General features: G+C 38.3%; 1 protein-coding gene across 2 annotated transcripts in view; it reads left to right on the plus strand.

Annotated features, from left to right (window-relative positions):
* Nucleotides 1-3,733: 3,733 nt before the first annotated feature.
* The window catches only part of ARHGEF10 (Rho guanine nucleotide exchange factor 10), a 105,210-nt gene continuing 81,885 nt past the window's right edge, over nt 3,734-27,058 (plus strand). Inside the window, exons 1-3 of one of the 2 annotated variants that reach the window (XM_026845317.1) lie at nt 3,734-3,805; nt 8,599-8,674; nt 25,801-25,971. In XM_026845317.1, the coding sequence (XP_026701118.1) occupies nt 8,638-8,674; nt 25,801-25,971 (208 nt within the window). In that variant the 5' untranslated portion in view covers nt 3,734-3,805; nt 8,599-8,637. Of the gene's footprint in view, nt 3,806-4,256; nt 4,379-8,598; nt 8,675-25,800; nt 25,972-27,058 lie in introns of those variants that run through there. The other variant, XM_026845316.1, reaches the window with a different exon arrangement.

The following is a 27,058-nucleotide window of genomic DNA, read 5'->3' on the forward strand; positions in this document are numbered from 1 at the left end:
CTTCCACAGAAAACTGCCTTCCATTATACATTTTTTGAAGATGAGGGCTGTTTTGTGCAGGTGCTATTACTATTTTTCTTTCTTACTTTAATTGATTTAGTGGCTGCATTATCAAATTTCTGGTTTATTTGAATAATATGGTGTTATAACAAGAAAATCAGTGAAAATTGTGCTATTTTCCTAAAGCATGCATGATTACTCTGATTAGAAATGTATTTCCATATTTTATTCCAAATAGTTATTTTAGAAACATAGAAATAAGAGTCTGTATTTATATTCTTAAATTCTTCAGGTAAAATAAATTTGTTTAACTGGACACTTTTGTAATGATCAGATGTAATGGATTGTTCTCAATGAGAAACACAGTGGTTACTTTTTCAAGGACAGTAGTACCCAAAGAACTGTAAATGTTTCTGAAAAGTGTCTGTCTCAGGACTAGGTTTGCAGAAAGCAATGGAAACTGAATATTCAGTTCAGTGTATCATTTCGTTTGTATCATTGGAAAGAGCTTCTGATGGAAATTTTTACCAATTGTCATCAGTACCTTGAAAGACAGTCTATGCCTTGTAAAACTAGGACTCGTAGATTTAATTCAAGCTTGACCAGGACTTTCTGCTTTTGCAGTGGATGTGCAGATGAACTACAACTGGAGGGGAAAATTGTACTTTATCAACCATGTCCATAAAAAAAATAAAAGTCTTTGCCCGCCTCTTTTTTTTTTTTTTTTTTTAATTGAAGCTAAGAACTTGATTTACTGGGCAATCAAAATAGGTTTCAGGTGAGGGTATTTGTGAGAAAAATACTGGTTTTTGCACGTGAGGATGGTCAGAATTACTGGTGTAAATTACTGTTGTGGTGCACTTTTAAATCACAAAACCATTTATAAAGTGCATAATGATGCTAATATGTGCATTATAATTATATGTATTAAACTAAACCATATGTAGCTTTACATCACAACTGAAGTGTTGTGCAGCATGCTAGGATCTTTTCTGACTTAGAAATAGAAGTCTTGCTGAGGATATTTCCAATTAAGTTAATACTTGATCTCCAGTATCAGAAGGGGCTAGTTTGAATTAAATTTACAAGAGCGAATTTCAGAAATAAGATTACTTTTTCTGGATGAAGTTGCTTGATTGTAATCAAATTAAGTAAAATGCTCTTAGTATTCATATATTTTTATTTTGTCTGTGCATGTGACATGGAAGATCATGGTCTTGAACGAGTGACAAAGTCCTCTAGTTTGTGTGGCACAGAACAACAAAAAAATTCAGTCCTGACTAAAAGTATGTGACACCGGCATTCACTTTAAGTTCTTTGGATGCTTGTGATTTGTTATGGTACACTTGACTTCCAGGATGGCTTCCAAAATGCAAGGTGATGACCCTCTTCTTCTTTTGGGTATTCAAACAGTTGCCAGTGCAAAAGGTAGGAGCAAAGGCTTATTTACTATGTCAGGTTTCCTCTGTGCATGTTTGGGAACCTGTTGCCTTCCCTGGTTTCTTTTTACCCATACACCCTCACATTCCTTAAATATTTGTAGGTTTTGTCTTTCCCATCTGTAAATTAAGTATAGTACTACTGGGCTTAATAAAACATATGTTCATGTTGGTTTCAGCAAGGTCTTTTACAGAATGTCGTTGATCTGAGTGGGTGTACTACTAGATGGGTGAAAAACTGATGAGATGGTTGGGTTTGGAGATAGCTAGTTGGTTATAACTTACTTGAAGGGTCGTAGCCAGTGGAGTACCCTAGCTGTCTGTCAGAAGATGTATTCTATTTAGTGTTATGCATGACTTGGAAGTCAACAAGCCTTTGCTCATGAAGTTTTCAGGTGGCACGAGATTGGGGAAGTGGATGTGCTTGAAATCAGGACTGTCATTTAGAAGAACCTGGGCAGGTTGGAGGACCTGGCTGGCAGGAACTGTATGAAATTCAGCAACGATGAGGGCAACATTGTGCACATGGGAGGGAAGAGCTCCTCTGAGGGGAAGGGTTCCCCTTCACTCAGCCCTTGTCAGACCACACCTGGAGTATTGCATCCAGCTTTTGTCACCACACCACACCTCACCCCACCGTGCCCCAGTGCAAGAAAGATGTGGATAAACTAGAGCAAGTTCAGCACAAAGCCACCACGATGTCAGGGAGTTGTAGCACTGCCCTGGAGGAGAGGCTGAGGGAGCTGGGCTTGTTCAGCCTGGAGAAGAGATGCTTTGGGGTGCCTAATGGCTGCCTGCCCCCACTTGCTGGCAGGTTATCAAGATAATGTCAGGACAACAGGCAATGGTCATAAATCGAAGTAAGAGTGATTCTAACTAGATATTAGGGCAATGTTTTTCTTTAGGAGGACAACCAAGTAGAAGAACAGGTTGCTTGGCAAGGTTGTGCAGTCTCTGTCTTTGGAGATTTTCAGGATCTCGGTAGATAAAGCAGCCTCATCTCACCTGACAGCTGACCTGGCTTTGAGCTGCAGGATGGACTACATGACCTTCTAAGGTACCTGCCAACCTGAATGAGTCTATCAATCAGTGATTATGTATTTTGCCTTGCAGTAATAATCTGTAGAGGGAAAGAACATAAATATTTTTAAAATCCATAGTGCTTTCTGCTTGCATTGTGGATAGGAGCCCTCAGACAAATCTGCAAATGTAGTCTTTGCTTTCTTCCTCTTTTCTCCTTCTTCAGATGATGTATTGGGCAGGAATCTGCTCAAGGTGCAGAAATGTTGTAAATAATATCCTTTAAGAACAAGGATCAGAAAACCAATCTTCAGTCATGTTCTCAGTGTGTCCCTGAAGATTGCTGCTTGTTCAGGACTTGCTGCCATGTTGTTCTCTAGCTTTGAGCAAGATGCTGGTTGGTGCAAGAAAGGGTGGCAGAAAAAGAAGCAAAGTAGCTTTTGGGGAAGTGGATTCTGCATGCAGTCTTTAAAAATGTGCATCTCTGTGGATCTGACCTTGTTTGCATGGCAGCTGGTAATAGAATTTTCCCTGACTTGAACTGAGCCGGGAACTGGCCTTCATACTTATTTTCTACTTGAACCTACACAGTTCCTTGTTATTCTATTGCTTATGATTTAGGTGATTATCTTTGATAAATTTAAGAATAAAATTGGTACAGTACAGGACTGTTAGCTATTAATAAAACCAAATATACGTTAAAAGAAATAACAGTCTAGTCTTGATACAGCCTTCTATGGCTTACAGCATGTGATGTCAAATGCCTGTTTCATTCACACCCACTGTAGTATAAAAACATCTCTTAAAAAAATTTTCTACAGTATGTGCTTCTGTTTTAGCCTTGTGTGCTATCATTTTTTATTTTTTTTATGTGTAACAGAGCCATCTTGAGGTGTAGGGGGAAAAAAGGAAATGAACCTTCCTTCTGTGTTCTTTTCTCTCCTTGCTTCTCTGCACTCCCAAAATAGTCTATATATCAAATTTCAGCAAGATTTACTTTCCAGCAGGAGTTCTGTAGCTATAGGTGGAAAAAGACTCAATGGGGCGTTATGCAGCAGTAGTCAGTAGGTGATGTGGACATGAAGATTTTAGACATTCACGGGCTTTGTCTTCACAGTTTTTATTTTTTATTTTTCTTTAAATTGTATTTAATTGTTAGACTTTCAGGCTTTCTCAGCTTGCCTGCACTAAGCTTTCTCTATGAGCTTCTTGGAAATCGGTCTCCTTGTTTCATCTTTTCTGTTTTCTATTAAAAAATGCTCGCTGACTCATTCTTTCTGCAGTGTTAAGAATGAAGAATCCTGATGTCGCTGCAGTTATAGTGCACACGCCTTCTTAAAGAGAAGATATGTTGTCTTTGCAGTTCACAGGGTGATAGAGCTGGAAAACTTGACAGTGTGTGCCCCCTGGTCTGAACGCTGTGCTGCCTCATAGTTTTGGCAGAGTTTGCACTGGTCCCACTTCTGTTACCTAGTGACTATTGTACAAGTAATGGATTTGGGAAAATAGTTTCAATAAAGTAGAAATTCAGATGTTGATCAGTATTGTATTCCTGTAGCTGAGAAGTGGTGGTCTGTTGTTTATTCCACAATTAGAGGAAACTATCAAACAAAATCTGTTGCACAGCTGTAGCTGAGAAACCTAGTCCTGGAGGCAGAAGGAGTTACCAGAGGTAATGAAAAGGGAAACTGAGTCACAGAGAAGAACACTAACTTTCTTCTGTAGTCTTTGGACAGGTATAAAGGTGTCTTTATTTTCTTTTCTAAAACTGCCATTTGCTGTGGAATCAGAATTTCAGTCTCACGGATGCCAGGCCACCAGCCTCTTATTATACACGTGTTAGAACTCTGAGATTGTAAGGTCTGCTGTGGAACATTGCGGACTCCCACTTCCTTACGTACCAGCTTTCATGGTCAAAGGTGAGTTCTCTTGGTGGAAAATTTAAAATAAGTGTTGGGATGCTTCCTTGGGCATCATTTCACACTCATCTGATTCTGCTTTCTGTGCGAGTGCCATTTGAGATCTGACGGCTTTGACTCTGTGGGAATTCTCTGCATGAGAAACATTGTCGAGGAACATCTGATTGTAATGTGGTATTTTAATTTTTTTTTCCTCTTAAATATCTATTTAAAATTTAGAAATCAATACAAACTTGGTGAGAACCTGAATATATTGCAGTGTATTAAAGAATCTGATATTTTTTCTTTCAAATGGATGCATTCAGCAATGCTTATTGATGATTTTTAAAGCCAAACTTGTGAAGTTAATGGCTAAACAGCTGGAATAAAAGCATGCTACCCTGCTACAAATAGTTGGGTTTGTGGGGTTTTGTGTGTGTTTTTTTTTTGTTTGTTTGTGTTTTTTTAATTTTGTTGTTGTTGTTGTTTTTAACAGCAGTAGTCTCAGGCTTGGAGTATTTGGGATTTTCTCAGATTAGTTCAGTGACCAAGCTGTTATAAATTAAACTGGGAATTTACAGAGTTGAAAAGCTGCCTTTCCTCTTCCAGTCTGTAAATACATGTAAGAGTTACCTGTTCCTCCTAACAGTTTGACAGGAAGGGACCAGATTAAAACATCAGAAAGGAGACGGGGGAAGCGAGGGCCATTATTTTGGCCAGAGTGGGTCACCAGCCTTTCATAAGTGTCTGGGAGCTCCTTGGCTTCTGTCCCTGCATCTGTTCTATATTGGTTATACAGGGGAAATGTGTGGGAAGAGGTGGAAGGGAGGCAGTCTATAGACCACCACTGTGATCCACACCAGCCACTGCTACCTCCCCCCACATCTGAAGCCAAGAAGGTGATAAACACTGAATCAGGTAAATTAGTCAGACATGTGGAAGCCCATGAGAAATCTTACACTTTGGGTTAGGTGACTTCAAGAGCTTCTTTCTGTCCCCGTGTTTCTGTGATTGCTGTGGAGCCTGGAAGGGAGCAGTTTAAATCATTAAGTAGAGGCTATACTACATTTGAGAAATCAATTTTATATGGAAAAAAGCTCCGTATTCTTATAACCTCTGTGTCACATCCAGTATGTCAGGGCAGTTCAGTTATTTGATTCATAATTTTATAATGCAATACACATGAATATAATAGATCATATGCTTCATGTTTAATAGGTTATTTTTTGATTTGCAGTTTTTAAATACATTTGGAACAGAATTTTAATATTCTGTGTCTTAAAAGCACATAGCTGTTGAATTTCTTAAATAATTTTATGTTACACTAAATAACATCTACTCAGTGGTCATGATGTTGCATCTGGAATTCAGTGTTTATTGTGGGGCCCCAGTACAGGTGAGGGACTGGCAAACTGGAGCAAGTCCAGTGAAGGCCACTGCCATGGTTGGTGGTAGGAACAGGTCAGAAGAGGCTGAGGTAACCGGGTTTGTGTCGTTTTAAGAAAGGACTGAGGGGCATTGAATTACAGTCTTGTGCTCACTAAGGTGAGGTTGGAAAGAAGACAGAGCCAGACTTTTTTCAGAGGTGTCCAGCAGGAGAATGAGAGGCAACACCTGCAAGCTGCTGCAAGGGTAATTCCAGTTGGGAATAAGGGAAAAACTTTCCCGGAGTTGTTGGCTACCAGGGAGGTGGTGAAACCTCCACCTTGAGAGGATTTCAGAACTTGGGTGGGAAAAGCCCTGAGCAACTGGATCTAATTTTGAAGACACCTGTCCTGAGTGTATGAGAGAATATTCAGAGGTCCATTTCAGCTTAATTTGAGCTGTGATTTCCATGAGTATTGTTTGAATACACCTGTAGAGTCAAATTAAATCGTATGGCTTAATCTTGATTTAAATATCTTTGACTTGAGTTAGTTCCCCTCTCAATAGAAGAGTGAAAAACTCTTTGAAGTATGGTGCAGTTAGAGGTCATTCATGAACGTGATGTCTGCTACATAACATGGAAATTATTTTATTGTTATGGAGGGTATTACTGGAATGTACAATACACAAGCTCACTTTGCTGCTGCAATGTTTTTCTCAGCATCTAAAAAGTAGAGAAAAATCTGTGGAACTTCAAGATGAATTAATGCAATGTATAAGTCAACCCTTAAGGCATTCTTAAGTGAGAAAGTGTATCTTTCTTCCTATGAATAACTGCACTGTTCAGATGGGAGCAAGCAGGTCAGTGGCTAGCACTCTAACACTGGGTCTGTGTCTTTCCTTGACATAATTCTTATGTAATTTGAAGCATGTCACTGTAAGATGTATGAAAATGGAAAGCAAGCTGAAAACTTCCATAGCTCATTTCTGCATATTGTTAGTATTTGAGGAAGAAACTGATTTTAAAAATCATTGTCGAAGTTAACTTCCACAGGTGTTTAAAAACTTGCATCATACATTTAACTGAAAAAAAAATATTCTGAAGACCTTTTAGCTCCTCTCTTAAAGATGTATTTGGAAGAGGTGCTGAGACTAAATTTCAGTGATTTGCTGGTTATTCAAGTGTTTCACACTTGAAAATCTGCGTTCCAGTGATGAATCAACTTTAAAAGAATAAAATAAAATAACCTTTTCTTCAAATCATAATTTTCCCTCATTTTGGCTGACAATTTTGGTGTGGCGAGATGCATTCCAGTCAGTTATAAGCAGGAACACGCCTTTGAGCTCTGCAGCTATAAATTGTAGAGAGAGAAGCTTTAGAAGCGACATTGTATAGTGAAAGCACATAATGGCATATTTTCTGTGTTACAGACATGTTGTATATGTGGATGAATCCTTTCTGAGCCTTGGTTTTGAAGCTATTTGGTTTTGTCTAGGATTTGATTAAGAATTAACAAAGCTTAAGACGATTTAAAAGGGAATTTTGTATGCTTAGAAAATGCAAGCTGTTATGAATTGTCTCATTATATGAGGATCTTGTGCTACCAGAGTTTTTATCCTTCCTGGCATGTCTGTCCTGATGATTTGCCCTTGCATACCCGATGTCAGGGAGATCAATTGCCTGGTACCTCCTAAGGTTGGAACCTTTTTTTGAGGCACTTCCTTCCATTCACTGCCACCTGTTCTGTAAGCAGCAATTGATTTGACCTCTGTATCCCAATTCATTTAGTTTATTATTTCTCCACCATACCTTGAATTTCACTATCTCCTTCAACTTACTTTTTTCATACTTCAGCTATGGAGACTTTCAAGGAGCCTGGGCTGTTTTGTGTGCTGTTGCCAGTAGAAATGGTAGCTTCTGAGATTAACATCTATAGGCTACTCAAGAGTAGGACAGAAAATTCAGCATTGGTTCTTCCACTGTCTTGTGTGGCTTTTGGAAACTTATTTTTTCCTCTTCACCCTTATTCTGAAGCCTATCTTTTTGGTGTACTGTCTCTTGAATTAGATTGAAAACAGGTTTGGGGCAGACTGTGTGCATTGCTCAGCACAACAGGTCCAGTTTTTCCTTCCACATAATACTGGAATATCACTATTGAGTATTGTTATGGGGAAGGAAGGAAAATTTCTCTTGTGGGTTCTGGGCTTTGCTTTCTCCCAGTGTGTGATCAGGACCAAAGTATGGAAATGCTTTGTAGCTTTATCTTTTCCTCAAAACATGAGATCAACGGCATTTGAGAAAAGAGGAGGAAAGAGAAGGCACTCATGAGACAGCTTGCTTACTTCACTGTCTTCAGGAGAGGTGAAAGTAAAGGGGATCATGCGGAGTTTTTAAGACTGACAAAAAAGAGAAAAGCAAAGCAACTTTGTATAAAGTATATAGTTAAAACTTGTGATTTCTGATTGACAAACGGAGAAAAGCATCATTAAGACTGATGAGCTTCCTAGAATTTTTATCTCTCTCCTCTTCATGAAGATTTTGAAACAGAATATATACTCCAAACAGGCACTGAAATAACATGTTTTAGTAATCTGCTTGTGATCGTCACAGTGGGAGCTGCAGAGTACCAAATAGTTTGAAAACTTCATCTTTCTTCAGCTGGCTTATTGAGATCATTAAAATAACTGGCTTCAATACTGAGGGCTGTGTACATAAAAATTTGGACTAGATGTATTTTGAAGCAAGAAACCAGGCACATTTCCTCTTTCCATAATGGTATTAGCTAATAGGTATGAGCCTGGCCAAATTGAAAAGGAGTGTCTCAGTATTTAGAAATTATGTTAATCTACAAAACATGTTTCCTTCATTTCTGCAGGGTTTCTCAGTCTCCTAAAGGTGCAGTGGATATACTAGGATGGACACAGAGGAATTTCCTCCCCCACCACCAGAAGGTAATTGAAATAGTTTGGGGTTTAAAGCCAATTTTATTGTAGCAATTTCATTATATTTCCAAAAGTGGTTTTATTTCTCCAACACTCCCTTTCTCCATATCACCTTAAGACTTGCTCCCAGTGGTATTTTGGTGAAACATGAGCTCCTGTCATCTACCCTGCCTTGTTTTTGGACTTTGCTTGCTGGTATTGCAAGAGTATGATTGGAAGAAACCTTGGGAACAATTGGTCCTTACAGTCCAAATCTGCAAATATGTGTTTTCTAAGACAACACTGTGTGAACTGTATCATCACACCGTTATTACGTTCTTTGGCAACCTCAAGTGTTCATGCACATGGTGCTCTGTAGAGAAAAAACAAGTGAAGTCTGTGGCACAGTTGGGATATTTGGATGAGTGTCTCAAATGCCAGGACTAGTTTGGAGTCTGAATTGAGAGGACAGAGAGGGGTAAGTTAGAGCAATGCTGCTTCCACCAAGCATACTTAATCTGGGCAATGTCTGCTGAGGGCTTTAGCTGAAGGACCACCTTCTGATGCTGCAGTTCTGATGCTACATTCCCATGGGAAGCATGCACAGCTGAATCCCCCTGTGTGGTCAGAGCACAGAGACTTATGGAAGAGTGTTATGTATGCTAGACTATGGAGCTGGTTCCGTAAATGTAGCACTTGGTGCCCCTTGCCTGCTGTATGCTGGTAGCTGTATGGCCACTGGTATAGCTCAAGTTTCAGAGGGCACAAAGGTAGGATCTACAAAGACACTGTGTCATTGCCTTCTGTGTTTACGCTCTCTCTAAGAGATATTGCATGTGGCTCTTTCTTTCCCTGTTTGATTTCCTGTAAACACACCTTTCTGTAGTGCTTGTTATTGCATATTTTAAGTCTTAAAAGGATTTGCCTTTTGGTAGTTGGATGCTGGGAGACTTCTTAGAGAAGAATCATATGCTTGTTCTGATCACCCCAAAGCACAAATCTACAGAGAAATAGGTTATGGAGACCTGTGGTTGAACTTGGTACAGCTGTTCTTATTTCAGTAAAGTTGCTAGTATAGTTTGCATAGATAGTGACTTCCCATAAATTGTTGATCTCTCGCTTACATAGGACATTATTACTTATAGACTTACATTCTGTAATACACATTGATATATGTATATATTTATAAATAAATAATATACATTTTTGTTTACAGGACATTTTCTTTACTGTTCACACAGAACTTAATCCCTACATGAAGCCATTTAAGTATGAAAGGGAATTTATGTTAGTTTTATTCAGCCATAACTCTAGAAATCTGGGAATTGCCATCCCAGACCAAAAATTCTCGCTCTCTAGCTTAGACACTGCCACAGATAGAGGTCTGTTACTAGGTACTACCTAGGAAACTGGGCATGTGAGAGAAGCAGAAAGTTGTGAAATCAGCTTTTAGTGGGTTAGATTTTTGGCCAACATTATTGACAGTTTTATTTATTCTCTGAAATGTCACTGAGGTTATAGTTGGCAAAAATGCCTTTTCTGTCTTTCTACTAATCCATGTGGTCAGGACCCTGAATTTAGCTTTGTTTTGTTTAGTGACAGTTAGTGTGAAACTGTCGCAATTGAATAATCCATCTCCAAAGCAATGTAGTTCTTTGGGGGAAGAGTCATCCCTAAGGAATTAATATTTCCACTTGAGCAGGGACTGAATTTTTCAAAGCCAGCTAATAATTAAGCAACGGCTCCAACTTTGTGTAGTATGTCAGTGTGTGGGATACTCTGATAAAAATTCTGAGTGGTGTAGTTCAGTACAATTCCAGAATTCAGGTTTTTTTCTCTGCAAAGCTCTTTGTGACATGTAGAACTATATCACATTCTTATTTTCAGACATGTCACTCCTTAATAGGCTGATGTTAAATTTATTTAACATAAATTGTGATTCTGCTCTACCTGATCATGCATCAGCAGATGCTTTTTGCCTGTTATCTCAAAAAGCTTTGGCTGACACTGTTGGAACTTGCGTGTTTTTTTACTTTATCATTGCTAACTCTGTTAAACACATTAATAAAGGGAATATCAGTGAATATAAATTTTAATAATTACACTTTAAAATGTAGTAAAATGAACTAACAATACACTTTAGTTCACTTTCTAGATAATTTCAGTGAGTCATTTTGTAGGTGGAAACTAAGTGAGGATTATAGGCCCAAGTACAACCACAAATACACATAACAATTAAAGGAAGGAAACATAGGATTTTTTTTTGTAATAGTTGAGGGTTTTTTTGTCATGCATATACACTGGCTACCCATGGTGTCTGCTTAGAAGGGATGAGCAGCATTTGCCAGTACCTTCAGACAGTGGGTAGATAGGTGAGTTTCTGTGGCTTGTAGTGAGGACGAAGCTCCTGCTGGATGCAGGACCCTTTGACACATCATAAAAAAAAATAAATGAATTTTTGCATAATGATTCTAAAATCCTGAACTGGGTCCACAGATTCACCATGTGAATTTTTTCTCTTATCTGTTTGTTGTCCTAACAAATATAGCCGTAGTTTTTAAAGCTGCGTGGGTTTCTTTCCATTTTCAGGTGCATACGTTGAATTATCAATTTCAATTTTATTCTTGTCAACTAGATTTTCTATGGTTTTGACAAGTAGATGCCACAAATTTGTTTGTATCTATCCTCATGTAGACAAAGAGGGAAAAAAATGGTAAACCTTCATCTTTGTCATGAGGATGTTGTGAGAATGTATAAGAAAGCTATACAGTTAATGTTAAATAATGTATTTTAGCAATAACCATCTGAATCTGTGCCTTGTTTAAGTTAAGGTACAGTTAGTATTAACAGTAGAGCTTCTCTGCCACTTCTTGATAGAGAAGAACTACATGCGATGAAAGAATGGAAGGTAACATATTTTACCTTTATTTAATTTATTATACTTATGCAACATATCTGCTCATAGCTGTTTGGACATTCCATTCATGCGTTGTTAATTACGCAGTGGCAAGTCTGTGCTGGATAATTCCCCTACCTCAGAGCAAATTCAAGTACTGAGTAACTTTGGAAAAATTAATGCTGATACGCTGTTTCCTCCAGACTACTTAAAAAAAAGATTCTTCTAGCCATGATTAAAAATTCTCTAGTATTTTTTTCTCTGTATATTTCGAATGAATGTATGTGTTAGCAACCAGGGAGCAGTTGGAGAGGGATGGATGCAAAAGCTTCCTTGGATAATAGCATAATCCAAAAAATCTACTTCCAAAACTGACACTTGAGATAATAGTACTAGGTCACATTCCCTTCTTTAGTGTGTCTGTGCATATGAATGTATGCACAAGGTGCTGGCATTTAAGGCTTTGTAAACAAAAAATTTCTATGATTATTTTGTGAAATAAAATAGAGGATAATTCTTGTTCTCTCTATCAGGAAAAAAAAAAATTATTTTTTAAAAGCTAAATGAAAATGGCAAATTTTATCATGGCTGTAAGTTATTATGTTTTTAATTGGTTGCTGTAATGGAGTGTCCTTAACCAAACCCATTTAGATGAGAAAAGGATATGGTGTGGACTGCAGACTATGCAGCAAGGAATTAAAAAGCTAGTAATTCTGAGAATCAGGAATCACGTTATGCTTCTCCTGTAAAGGAGTCATTTTCATGCTGGCCACCTAGGAGTGGAGATTGGATGCTTAATGCTAGGATGGTGTTTACATGTGACAGCCTGTGCTTGTGCTCTTACTACTTTATTAGGAGATGTGGTCTATGGCTGTTTTTTATTTCTTTACTTGAAAAACACCTTATGATCTTGCAAAGTGGAAGTCCCTTTCTTCAAATGAGGACTTAAGAGGTGTTTATCTGGGCTTGTTTCAAGAGGAAAACCAGCTTTGTTTGCTCAGCAGGATGGATACCTGACAAACAGCTTTTTGCCCAAGGGAAGCTGGGAGGGAGAGTGTATTCTCTGTGTTAAATAGACTTCCGTTTTTTGCATTTTTATCACTGACTATTTCTCTCTCTCTGCTATTTCTGGTACATGGCACTATACCTCATATGATTTCTTCATGAAAACTATTAGAAAATGTTGGGTGTATTTCCTTATACTGAGTAAACTTGCCAACAATTTATCCAAATTGTCATATACTGAGTTGCCTTTTACAGCAGTTGTAAGACATAAAATAAACGTTAAGCTCTGTTTTATAATTAATTGAGTCTATCAAGGTAGGTTAATATATAGTGATGAGGTTTAGAGTATGGCTGGATTGCAATACAATTCTTGAATCATGAACAGATGGTATATTTTGTTTCCTATTTATAGGAAATGAACCTATTATTTATATTTGTCATAATTTAACCCCAGCTGTAAGGAAGAGTAAAAGTGAGAAAAATTGTGGGTTGAGATGAAGAGGGTTTAATAGGTAAAACAAAAGCCACACATGTAAGCAAAGCAAACCAAGGAAGTAATTTGCTGCTTCCCATCGGCAGGCCGGTGTTCAGTCATCTCCAGGAAAGCAGGGATCCATCATGCATAATGGTTACTTGGGAAGACAAATGCTGTAACTCAGAATGTCCCCCTCCCTCCTTCTTTATATGCTGAGCATGATGGTCAGGGACATCCCTTGGTCAGTTGGTGTCAGCTGTCCTGGCTGTGTCCCCTCCCAAGTCCTTGTGCACCCCCAGCCCACTTGCTGGTGGGGTGGTCTGAGAAGCAGAAAAGACCTTGACTGTGTGTAAGCACTGCTCCACAGTGACTAAAACATCCCAGGATTATCAACACTGTCTTAAGAACAAATCCAAACCAGCCACATATGAGATACTCTGAAGAAAATTAACTACCACAGCCAAAAACAGCACAATATTAAAATTTTAAAGTGAAATACGGAAATGTCAGTGTTTGTATAAGGACATTATGAGCATTAATTTGATAGTATAGTCTTTGTATTATTGCTAAATACTCTCTTTATCTGAGAGAAAAGTACTTGTAACTCTTAATTTGGGAATGGTGAGGGGGCTTTAAAGACCAGGTGTAGTGGAAAGCTGGATGTTCACTCAGCTACACCACTGTCCTTGGTATTGTGAGTAAAGCTAGGTGAGAAATCTTGTTCTGGTGAAGTTTGGGATTTAAGATGTTCTTCAGTGGAATGAAATTTGGTTTGTTGGGATTTTTTTAAAAATGAAAACAGACTGAGGATATCTCCTAGACACCGACTGAAAAGCGTTTTATACACCTTTTATACAAATGATCAACTAGGGCTATGAGTGGATTATTTCTTTGTTCCCAATATGGAGAGACATAGAGCAAGGAGGCCGAGGACTTAAATCTGGATATCCGGTATGTGATCGAGTGCTGTGATTGTGTCTTCCTGTGGTTATTTTTTGTTGTTTGCCTGCCAGCGCCGGAACACTAAAATAGTCGTTAGTTCCTCTGTCCCTAAGAAGGAAGTCTGGCTTGAGTCTGTGGGTAAGAGTGAAGTAGGAACAACTGTACTCTCATAAAAGTTCCCATTAGGATGACTTTACCAAAAAAACTTAGAAAAGTTTTTGATTAACCCTAGAAGGGAGCTGCTGGACGTCTGCCGTGTTTTGCTGTAGAGTGGACTGTATGTCTCTGCTACGGGAACTGCTTTTTATTGTGTGTCCTGTATATGTTTTTCTCAGATTATTTAGTTATTTCTTCTGCTGCTTAGTGAATGATTTCACATTTTAGATTTTAACTATTTTAAAAAGCTGATTTTGTGACCGAGACAAGAGGCAGTTAAATTGGGACTTCTATAATATTGACAGGAGAAGCACTTGTATGTTTTATGATTTAGTTTATAGAGGTGAAGAACACTGGGGGTACCTAATCTTGTATTTTGAACTAAAGTAAAATGAAAAGATATTTCTTGCTATGATTAGGGGATTGAAATAAGAACACTGCTTAAATTAAACTGCGGCTATAAAGGGAGTTGGTCTTGGGTTAAACAGCGTTGTTTGTTAGGTATCTATTTTCAGCATACAGACAGTTACAAATGATGGTAAAAGAGGAGCCAAGATTTCAGAAGAATGAGAACAGAATATGAATTGTAGTTATGAATGGTCCCTTGTTTTTGAAGCTGGCAGTAGCTTGCTGGTGTCTGACATCCCATCTGTAACAGAACAATTTATTTATTTCTAAAGATCCCATTTCTCTCAGTAAATAAAGGAAAATGCATTGTTTAAGGTAAGGATCAATTACTTTGTGTGACAATTCAGACAAGCTGTGTAACAAAGAGTAACAAGAAAATTCTCATTGCAAAAACACAGCTATGGTGTCACTTTGCTCCTAATTATGTGCTTTTTCTTCTAGCCAAATATATTTGACTGTTGGGAAAAACAAGAAATAGAAAATAAATAGATTAATTAAAAGCTTGTTTCTGTTTTAACATCCTCAAAGAAAGCATAGTTTACATAGATGTAATTATATCTTATTTAGTTTTGGAGTAATACAGTAAAATCTTTGCTAGGTATTTGTAATGTGTTAAATGATCAAATGTAACTTACTGTCATAGATTTCTGAAGGTTGACTTCATCCTTTTGATAGTATTTGGTGTTTTCTTTCTGAATAATAAGTGATAGGTTGTTTTTTGTTTGGTGGTTTTTGGTTTTTTTTTTTCCTACTCATGCAGCTGCTCTGTAAGTTGACTTTACTTCTGGACTTGTTAGCTGTGTGCAGGGATGAGGCCCAGACATGTTGATCAAAAAGAGCAACTGATGATGAGATAAAGGGCTTCCAAGGGATTGCAGCAAAACTTTCTTTGGTCTGGGGTAACCAGTACTGTTTGCTTAAAATCCGAGTAAATTATGACGGAATTGATACTGATTTTGGCGTATTCTTGCAATGAATATATATCTAAGTGAAGTTCTAAAATTTTAATTTCAAACAGTGAGCTAATGTATAAGGAGAGGTATGAATTGTTTTTTCCTTTGCGTCTCTTGCCTTTTAGGACTTGTATCTAGCATTAACTGGCCAGGAGAAATTGCTGCCAAATAACTGAGGCATTTTTTAGTTTGGTTTTTTTTAATTCTGTTTCACTGATCCTAGTAAATATTCACTCACTATGCATAAAAGCTCTGTAATGATTCTAGAGTTTACTGAGATTAACTTTTTTTATACATTGTTATAGTTGTTTTATCTTGTGCATGAGCATGGATAAAACTGAGGAAAACATATCCGATAAACATTGTTTTTGAAAAAACCCTCCACCCCCTATATAGATTTTTTTTTTTTCCTCATTGAAATAGTCTTTCCAGGAAATGAAACCTTATAGTTTCAGTAAAATGACCATAGAGGATGATTTAGTCTCACAAAGATGGGTTGTTTCAGGAATGCATCTCATTGTTGAATAGTCTGTTGTTGAGCTCAGTAACTTTGGTTAGGTGAAAGCATGATAGTTCCTGAGAAATCTTCTGTTATGCTGGTGCACGTTTCTCTGGGGGCTGGAAGAATGATGTGTGTGTTCCTGTGCCACAGGGATGCCAATGCTGCTGGTTGACATCCTGGTCTCTGTATTTCCCAGTCCTGTATGTCGCAGGGAGAGGCAAAGGGAAATCCAGGTGCTGCCCCAGGAGCAGTGAACTGGTTCAGTGTAATGTGTCCAGAGGATCTTAGCAGTCTCCTGTATTGCAGAGGAAGGTGGAAGTAAAAATTAACTTTGGCTGGGATTGTTCTTTCCTACTTGCATGGTGACATGCTCATGTTTGCACATGAACACTTGCCAGCCAAATCCTTCAGAAGACTCTTGGAAGAGTCTTGGAAGAAGACTTGGAAGAAATTCTTTCCTGACTTCCATGTGGACTGGCTGAAGCTCTGAATCATGAAGTTTGGTTATGGCAGTTGTCTTCAGCCGATGTTGGGCTTTTTTCCCCTCCATGGCCTATGAAAGGAGGCAATGAGGACTCCGAGGCTGATGGACTGAAGGGTTCCAAGGAAACACCATTTTGCCCAATTCAAGCCATTGTCCACTGCGGTGATAGAATTTCTGGTAGAAGCTGTGTTAAAGGGTATTGTAAAACAGAATTTTGGGGAGTTCAGTTAGTGAGTCTTGATGTAAGAATTACTGTTTTCCTGAGTTTCCTTGAATTCCACAGGTATACTTTTTTGAGCTATAACAGGATCTTAGTATGTTAGGGCAAAGAAGCGCAAGATGTGTTAAAAAAATAATTAAAACAAATGCTAAGGAAGGGGGTGCTTCATAAAACTCCCTCCCCATTAGTTGCCAGGATAATGGATTTTTCAAACTTTGCATATATTAAACTTTGTTTACAAATCAGTCTATCTGCATAGTGCTCTTTAGGCTGAGTGAAAGGGTAATAACAGAAATGAGTGGGTCAGAAGCCAGCTGAAATCCACAGTATTTCTAGTATTGTCCTGGATTTACAGGACATAATGCTTCTGTTCTAGTCCATAAATTTCCCTGTAGTAAATGATGCTGTAAGTTGCTGTAGAAGTTGATTTCTAGATTGTTTCCTTGTTCAGAATATTTTGATCTAAGTTAGTTATTTTTAAGTGTGTGCACAGGCGGCATGCAGTGCTCTGGGAGTGTCAGATGGAGTTATTCTTGGGAAAAAAAGGAACCTGTGACAGTGTGTCCAAAAAGATAAATTGATTCCCAAAGCTGCGTGCATCTTCTGACACCTGCCTGGGCCATTGCCACAGAAGGAGGTTGAGCATATGAATGATGCTGATAAACAAGTCAGATGCTGGTATGTGTTCAATGTGCTGATTTTGGGAGTGCCAGCAAGTGCTTCAGTTTCCACATTGCTAGATAAACTGCTGAGCCTGGACCAATGACCAAGATTTAGGGATCCCTTTGCCTAGGTCATCGAAAGGTTCAGTCCAAGAGGTGTGTACAGTAGTTGGCAAAGTAGAGGAAGAAACATGACCTGAAAATGAAGTCAAATCCCTTGCTACTTCATATCCAAAATATGTCAGCCTGGTAAAAAGGTGCTGCTAGTCATGATACAAGACCTAGGATACTTAAGCTTTTGCTCTGGGTGGGTTTCAGCTCTTTTTAGTACAATATACAGTTTATGTACCCAAACTGTATGTTTACTTTCTGTAGAACTGGGATCTCATGCTCCCTGTTTTAGGCTTCCAGGGTTTCTTTCTGCCACTTTCTGTCCTTTCAGTCCAAGGTAAGAAGAGATGATAACAGCAATTTCATGTTGCTAATTAGAATTAAGCAGACTGTATTAGAGAAATGTATATTCCTCAAACCATTAAACAGTAATTGCTTCAATGTAAAAAGTAATTACTTGTAAAACTAGATATTAATAGATGTCTGCTAAAAAAAAAAAAAAGTGAAGAAATAAAAGAACAAGCCAGACTTGTTCTTACTGGTGGAAATTTCCTTAAAAATTGTTATTTTCTCAGAAATATATCAACTACTTGGTCAAAACTACATTTCCTAGAAAATTTTCCTTTACCTTCACATGACACTTGTATCCTGTGGTTAACCAACATGTATCCAGCTCTGACAGTACAGGGATGGAGCTTCATTTTCCCAATGATTTTGTAGTCCTTCTGCTGTTTGATTTCTGTTTTATTAAATCTCTTTGGTTTTCCCATTCCCTGTGTGGATTGTCCATTCAGCAGCATGTTGTAGGCGAGCTCAGCAGTTCATATCAACTATGGAACCATCCTCAGCACCTGTTTCTACCAACAGACATGTCTGACAGCAAGGTAGCTTTTGTTATTTTGACTCATACTTCATGTTAGATACCTGGTGGCATTTACACTAGTTCAGATTGGTAACCTCGGCACTATAAAGTGTTAAGTGTATTAGTATTCCTTTATTACTGATAGAAAGCTAATAGCCTTTAATATGGATAGATGCTTTTCATTGTAAATAGGGATCTATCATGTATTTATGCAGATTTTCAAATAATTACTGTACATACTTTCCTTACAGCATCTCCTTTTGAGGACTTCACTTGCTGCACATCAGCAACATTTCTTGGTGAAATTTTAATGGCAGAATCTACTCGTATGGTGTTGAGGTAGAAAAGACATGCTTGGGATCAGGCTTGGTCTATGTTTCTAGCCGTGGCAGGCAATACCAGTGTCACCAGTCTGCTGAATGTTAAAGGTAGTTAAAGTAGGTGGTCACAAAATGCTGATTTCACATAGCAACTTTTCCAATTAGAGTGTAGTCAGCACTGAAAAGCATCTTGTGGAGTCACAAAGGAGTCCAGGTCTGCTGGTGTTGCTGCCACTACTCCCTGGGCAGCTTAGTTCATGTCTAATGATTTTATTTTAGGCTCCTGATTTTTGGCAACTCTATTCCTTTGATTTTTAGCTAACTTTGAGCTTAATTTTTAGCACTGTGAGTAGTTTGTAAGGTTCAATGTTTTCAGTACTTGTAAATCTTTCCTAACATCCACAGGTCTGGGCTTTATTTCAAGAAATAAATTTTTTTAGTATTAAGCATGCTGTTGTTAGCAGTCTCTCTCTGAAACTTAAGGAGGCAAATTTATCATTCTTTTGACTTCAATTTTGACTTTGTTTTTTATCCAGAAGAATGATCTGTTGTGCATGCTTGACAACATAATTAGTATGTAATGTGTGTGTTTATGAAATAGTAAAGAGGTTTTTTTACTTACTTTGTTGTTTATTTGCAGGAAGAGCCTACTAATTCATGTGGTTTTGCTTTTGTTTCCATTACTGGAAACACTTTTTGCATGAATGTGTACTGTTTAGTTTTGTTGGGTGTTTTTGGTAACTGTTTTCCACAGAGACTTGTAACACTGACATTGTGGTCATGCTTTGGATGCATCCATGAGCTGTGTGTAATTAGCAGCATGCCTGTACTGCAGGGACCTGGGTTTCCTGCAGCGCCAGCTTAGCACAAGGGGCATGAAAGTCCTTGGCTCTGATCTGCTTCCCATGGGAAGGAGTGCTCACCTGTGTGTTTTTGAATACAGTTTTGTCTTAAACTTTTCTTTCCCCCAACAAAATAGATGCTTTCCACCTGTGTGGCCATATGAGGACTTGATTTATGGATGCCAGTGGTGTGCTGGCAGATGACATGCTGTGACTTGAAGTGTCAGTGAAGGGCAGTGTTTGCAGGAGCACTTGATCCTAAAAGCCAGCCTTCCTCTTAGGGGTGCCTGTGCTCCCCTACAGGCTCACTCTGCACACCTTGCCCCTCTCCCTGAGCAGCTGCTGGCAGAGGGGTCACTTGGGGAAGGGCGGGAGAGAGACGTGTAAGCCAGGTACCAGAGCAAAAGAATATTTAACCTCAGGTTTCTCTTCTGATACCACAGTAGTAGCGGTCACAAGCGGGAGGTGGGAGCAGGTAGAAAATACTGTGTTGCTTTCTATAGCTGTAGGAACATAGTGTAATCAGTGCTAAAAAGCTGGGAGAAGCTAGAGGCTGTCCAGTGGTGACTAAGTCTCTTAAAACCTTTTTTGCAAGTTCCTGCTGAATATGAATCAACCATCATTTTCCAAAAGTTTACAAGTTGGCCAAATTTGGGAATTTTTGTAGGCATGAGTGTTTCCTAGCACAAGGCTTACCTTCCTGACAGATGCCAAGCCTCTGTTACGAAATTTCACCTGAAACAGAAAGTGAACAGCTTAGGAGCCCATTCATCATGAAGCACAGTCAGCATGGCATGTTTGGGCCCAAATGGTTAGTTTTACAAAAGTAATGACAACTTTAAGAAATCAGTTATTTCCTACTATCTGCACATTTCCAGTTATTACTTCTATCTGGTCCCTTGTACACTTACATAAGGAGCTGGGTATATTTTAACTCTTTAGAAATAAGGATCTGAAAAGGCAAGTGTGTTTCATCTGAGAATCTCTGGAGTGTATCCAGGTTAAATAGGAAACATTTAGGTTGCTACACCTGACCATTTGCTTTGATCTGTATCAAATTTTATAATACCTAAAAATATTCTGAGATAGTAAGCTTTCTTTATAGTTTTTACTGAAAAGTTTTGCTTATTTCAAAATACTCAAGAATTTGTAGAAGGTTGAAACATTTGGGGAATTCACTTTGAAGGAGGGTGGGTCCATGCAGTCCAAAGTGTCTTGTTGCAATCCAGAATAAATGAGTAAAAAAGATAAATGTTTAAAACTGTACATTGGAATAAGAACAAGCAGTTCCTGCCAGTCTGCTTTAGGTTCAATTGTGTTAATATTTTTTTTTCACTAAATAATAATTAGGTATTTTCTATCTGAAGCATTGTACACTTATTTTCTTCACTGATCAGTGTAAGGTGGTGATATGGTAAAAGTGACCAAAAAAAGTTTATAATTTAGAAAAAAAAAGAAAATTTGGCATTCAGTGAATATGCAAGAGAGATTACACTCTAGAGCCCTCCCCCTCCAGTTGTAAAAAAATTATGTGTTGGAAGAAAAGTGACTATTAGAGGGAGAAAGGAAAAATAGTTTTCCCTTCTAAGAACATGCATATTTACCATGCCCTGCAGCCTTTAGAAAATTCTTTGTCATGGAGTCTTTCAAACCTAATAGATGCATTTCTTCTTTTTGTTCCATAGTTCCCTACTAACTTTAATTGAAAAAAAATTTAAAAAGACTACAACTGATTGCAAGAATGATGTTCCTAATTATATGTAAGCCTTACTTCGATTTCTAAAGATATTTTTCAAACCTTAAAACATAACATAAAATATTAATATTTCTTGATGACAGTGTGCCTGTTTATGTCCAGGGCTTCCAGATTTGTTGTTACCATGCTCCAGACTGCTGAACTGTTCCTGCTTGGGGTTCTGTTTCTTTCTTTATCATGGTTTTCCATGATACAAACTTAGTTGACTTTTTCAGGATCATTTCTGATTTACACCATTGCAAGGGAGGACAGAGTTTTGGGGTGCTTCCCCCTACACTTCCCCCATGTGTGTTTGCACTGTATTCAAAGGGCACTTGATAGTAAGTGCAGAGCTATTTTGTCTTCTGTATCTCTAAAATAAACTGTTGAAGAAAACTATTAATGAAGCTTCACTAGCTTAATCTCAGCTTTAAAATTAATGTCACTCTTTTAACTCTTTAGCTGTATTACATTGAACTATAAATAATTTAAGGAAAATAAATGGGAAAGCAGATGGTGCCAAGAATGCTTTGCAGTTGGCAGAGCAACTAAAAATTGTTTAAATTTGCTTATGCCCCAGCAGGTCTCTGTAAACACAGCCTAAGTTAGCTTGTTTTTGAAGTAAGTCTAAGAAAAAGACATTTCACCAAATAACATACCTCAGAAAAAAGTCATAAATCCATGTGTTTTGCTAACAATTATGAGAGTATATATTCCTTTTCCTAATTCTAAATTTACACTTTCACACTTAATTTAACTTGAATATAATTTTTCTATTTTATCAGATTCATTTTTCTCATGCTTTAAAACTCCAAATAGAGATTTTTAGAAACACAAGGAATTCCTTGAAGCATTTGAAAAGCAAATGCTGCAGAATGGTATTGGCATAAGACAGAAAACTTTAATCAATTATTGTATTCTCATTGCTCTGGTTGGCACATGTAAAGTTAAGGATGTGAGTAGTGGTGAAAAAGCAAATTGAATTTTTAGTAAGTAATTATTTGAAGTAATTCCAGGCAGACTCTCTAATGCTAAGCAGTCTGTGGTTATTTGGAAAAAAAATAGTGAATTTGAACATTATGTTAAAGAACAAAGTAGTTGTTCTCTAAATGATTTTTGGAGAGGGGGCTGTGGGAGTGCATCTTTGGAAATACCCCCTTCACCTCAGCAATTTTTCTCAGCAAGCACAGTTGCCTGGAAATGAATTTTTGGTTTGATCCTTGTGATTTACAGTTAAAGGGATGGAGGCACTGCAGCTTTCTTTGTGAACATGAAATTTTGCAAGATCTGTGGTGGTTTTTTGTAGCCAGATTCAGTCCAAGTGTAACTATACTGTGTGTCTTCCTAATTCATTGAACTTCACAAGTGCTTTTGTGTGTGTGTTGTTTTGACATAACACAAACAACTCTAGAAAAAATATGTATTTTCAAAACTGTAGTTATTTAAGACATCTTTTTTGTATGACATCTGTATTTATCTGTATGCTGAGCAGCTCTTCAGCTGAAGCAAAAAGCTCCCCACCTTCTCTTTATTTTTGTTACAAAAATACTTCTTCCATCAAATGAAATTGTATGCCCTTGAGATTAAAAATTTAGAGGAGTATGTATGAGACTGAAGGGATGAGTAAATTTAAAGACTTAAAGTTTATCCCTTAGAATTAAGCAAATACAGAGTGATGCAAAGCTGAAATACAATTTAAAACTTTCTGTAGGGAGGATATTTGTCTCCAGTCTGCCCTTTCTAAAGGACATGTAATCTGAGAAAGGAATTTCTCTCTCTCTCTCTCTCTTTTTTTTTTTTTTTTTTTTTTTTTTAACCTGAGTTGAGAAAATCAATTCCTGTGTTAAGATTTCTTCCCACAGTCATAAAGTATGGGTTGGTTGCATTTTTAGGGGGAATGGGGAGGCACGTTGAAGGGGAATTGTGCATCAGTTGGGCAGGTTTTGCTTCTGGACCCGGAGTCATTCCTTTTGCTTTTAGTGTCTCAAATTACCTTTTCTTTTGCTTGTGGCAGGTCTTTTCTGTCTCTGACAAATGTCACTGGCACTGGACTTGAGTGCCTGGGGAATTGCATCTGTGTAAAAGTGCTAGAGTAGAGAGTTATCAGGCATCTGATACCTAAGTTACCTCTATATGCCTTGAAGTATTTGGATCTAGAAGCTCCCTGTGCTCACAGCCACAAAAACTCAGAGGTGCCTGCTGCTCCCACAATGTTTTCCTGTGTGGCTGGGATGTTTTGTATACATACACAATTTTTCTTTTGCTGATGACTAGAATTCACCTCCAGTAAGCAGGTGGCTTCATGACTCTCAGCTGAGCCTTACTCCAGCAACATCCCAGTTTTCTGAGTGGTCCAATCCTGCAGAAATGATCAACTCATTCCAGTAACCTCATCATCCCCCTCTTCCTGCCATATGAAGTGTAGACAGAACTACTTCATGTATTTGAAGTGGTTGCTGCTGTGATCCACTTGTATAGCACAGAGAGAGGAGTGGCAGATAGCAGTGCATATACATGAAAAGTTGTGGTTTTGTGGCTGTTACCTGCTTCTGACTGCTGTGTACTTATCTTTCTAGTCTGCATGGCTAACCAACATTTCACACACTGGTAATCACAAAACCCACTCTACTTAGTATTTCACAGGTTTATGCTTTCCAAATTTGAAGTATGCAGACATACTAAAAACATAAAAAAGCATAAATAAAATACTACACACAGACCCCCTTTTTCTTTCTTTTCCCCATTACTGTCAAGCAGCAAGTGGTAGAGTCTAGTCGGATGGATCACAAATCAAGAATAATGCTGTGGTTGTCTTGAATCACTTGGAAGAGCTCTGCAGGATTTTTTACATCTTTGAGAAAAAAAAATACGGCTAATGGGCAAAAGCAAAAATGAAAAGCCTGAATCCAAAGGTTGACTTTGACAGGAAGATTTTTAGAAAGCATCACAATTAAATGTCCTGCTGCCTCAGCCATAAACCATGACAATAAATGCAGGATAACCCCTTTTTTGTTCCTTACTATTTTTGCAATTAGTTCACTTTTTCTCCTGCAGAGAGGCTGCATGAAAGATCTTGTTATTTGTGGCTGTGATAAAATATGCTGGCTCAGCCTGCCTGAAGAAACAGAAGCCTTGGCAGGAATGCTGATTACCATGACAATCTAAGCAGCCTAGAGCTGTGGTTTGTGGGTTTTATCGTAACCATACAAAACCTGTCCTCGATGGTAGAAAAGCTGATAATATCATTATGACTCAGGAGATCCAATTGTCCTTGAAAGACTTTGTCTTTCATATAGTGTTAACTGAAGAGGGGGCAGGGGAAATCCTATCAACTTCTTGTATATTTTTATAACATATTGGTGTACTTACATGTTTATCTATTTTAGTGTATATATGTATTATTTTATAATGTTCTAAATAAATTTTTGAACACATTTGTATAAGTTAGGTATCAATCGTGGGTTTGGGGAAGGTTGTGGAAGGAGGGTCAGTCAGGCCAAAAAATTTCCACGGATGACATTTCTGCCTCAAGGGGACCTCTTATAAGAGTTTCTCTTCCAGAATGTGGGAGAGCAGCTAAAGCAGGTCAAGAGAGGGAGGGATGAAGCCCTTTTTTGGGGGGGAGCTGTGGTGAAGGCTTCCTGAAGCAGGTATGAGGCTGGCAGGTTTAGGCATCCCTCCCTGCAGCTGCTCTGGCTATGCCTCCTCTGTGCAGTGGCTCTGACAGAAGCTTTGGATGCTGCGAGCAGGTTTCTCGTGATGTGAACACACAGCAAAATCAGCGGTAGGTAAGGCCATGAAGGAGTTTAAATCTTCATGGATTCTCCAGGCTCCTGCAGGTAAGAACAATAGAATGGAGGGAAACTGCCCAGTGCTTCTTTCTTCTCCCTGTCCCCAGCCCTATGTACAGTGCCAAATCTGAGTTGCAGAGTCTTCACAAGCAAAGACAGAAAAAAACCACTCCATGCTTACACCTCCTATCTGTATTAGGGTGTAATTATTTCAGCCATTACTTCTTCAAAGGTAAGAACTGAAAAGTCAGCCTCCTCCACCAAAGTGCACCTTGTATGTGGTAGTAGGGCTAATAGCGTGCTGCAAAAGGTCATTAGTTTAAACCTATCTCAGATTGGAGTAGGAAAACTGATCTGCTGGTCCCTCATAATATGTGTGAAACAAGTCACTGTCACTGGCATTGTGACGCTGTTAAGAAAGAATAGAGTTAGAAAGGAAAAATGACTTGGAAGTTATAAAGTCCCAAAGTCACTGTACAAATAAATCAATCTGTGAACTCTTCTTGTTTAAAGTATCTGCTACTTAAATGTTTTCCTTGAAATGTTCTGGTTTTGGTTCACTATGACAAAAGCAAGGGTATTTGCATTATCACTTCTTAATTGATTTCAAAGTATTTTCATTGTGTACACTACAGGACTGATTGAAAACTTCGTGAAGTTATCTTGTTATGTTCCAGTAACCTAAAAATCTAAGAGTTCATTGTATAAGCTTCATTTATAATATGGAACGCTTACTGGTCCCATGAAATCATTATTAAGAGCAAACAACCAAAAACATGTCTTTCCACACAGTTCTAGAGCATGAACCAAAAGCCACGGGTATGAACGATGAAGAAGAGGACGAGGGAGAACAGTTTGACTTTGACAGTGGAGATGAGATACCAGAAGCAGACAGGCAAGCCCTTTTGCCACCTCCTCCTGGTCCTGGAAATAACCTAGAGCACCAAGAGGTTAATGCCACAGGTAAGTCAGCCCATCAGGCTGTGCCTCTACTAGGCTAAATAGTGAAGACTGATTACAGGATGGATTTTCTTGACAATGCAATAAAAATACTTATAAAAAGAGGTTTCCATGGAAATATACAAGTGTTTTGAATATTCCTTCTAGTTACAGTCATGGCAGATTTGACAAGGCAAATATGACCATCCCATGTAATTCCTGTGGTTTCCCATCCAAAGCAATGGATTGGTCTCAGTCACAGTCCCATGCTATTGGAAAACTTTATGCCCTTGCAGCTCTAATGGCATGTGGATGGCTTGAGATAAGCTGCATTCATAGCTAAGATTGCTGGTTGCTGATCTCAAGATGATGTGCATAAGAATAAATGAAGTTAATGTATGAATTTTGCTTATGAAACAGAAGTCTTATTAAACATAGAGCATTTATCACAACACATGCAGATGTTCCCAGTGCTGAGGTGTAGGGTGGAAATTGCGGTGTTCTGCTCAAATTGACAACAGGTGGTTTTACTGACTTTGATCCAATTTCCTTTTGTAAGCAGAGTCATTGTGCTCATGGCAATTAAAGATGGACAACTCTTCAGGTTACTATGCAGTTTGACAACCTGGAAGTTAAACACCATCTTTCCCTGAAAATTTATTGCGCTCTCTTTTGTGAAGTTGTGAAGTTCTGCAGCTTGCTTCAGAGGGGCCTTTGGTTCTGCTGTAGCTCAGCTTGTCTCAAGGAACATCAGGAATTTTGTGTAACAGGAAATAACGTCTTTTCAAAGAGGACAACTTTGAAAGTTATTTTGTTTCCCCTTTTTTAAACAAAGCATTTTCAGGACTGTTCTTTGAGGAGTGTCCATCCAGAGAACTTTTTCTCTCCTCATGGCTGTTCCTAAAATTTTTCTTGGTTTTGTGTTTATAAGATCCTAATTCATCTAGAATCCAGATTTTAAGCTTCAGGGTTTAAGCCTGTTTTGAGACATGTGCTTATAACAAGCAAAAGAGGGCCCTGGCTACTTGTCAGATAATCCTCCTATTCGGGATTTTGAATCCAGTTATCATTTTTCCATAGGCATCCTTGTAACCCAGCTTGTTTTGCTGCT

The sequence above is a fragment of the Athene cunicularia genome (assembly GCF_003259725.1).
Source record: "Athene cunicularia isolate RWA chromosome 3 unlocalized genomic scaffold, athCun1 chr3_part1, whole genome shotgun sequence".
NCBI classification, from domain to species: Eukaryota; Metazoa; Chordata; class Aves; order Strigiformes; family Strigidae; genus Athene; species Athene cunicularia.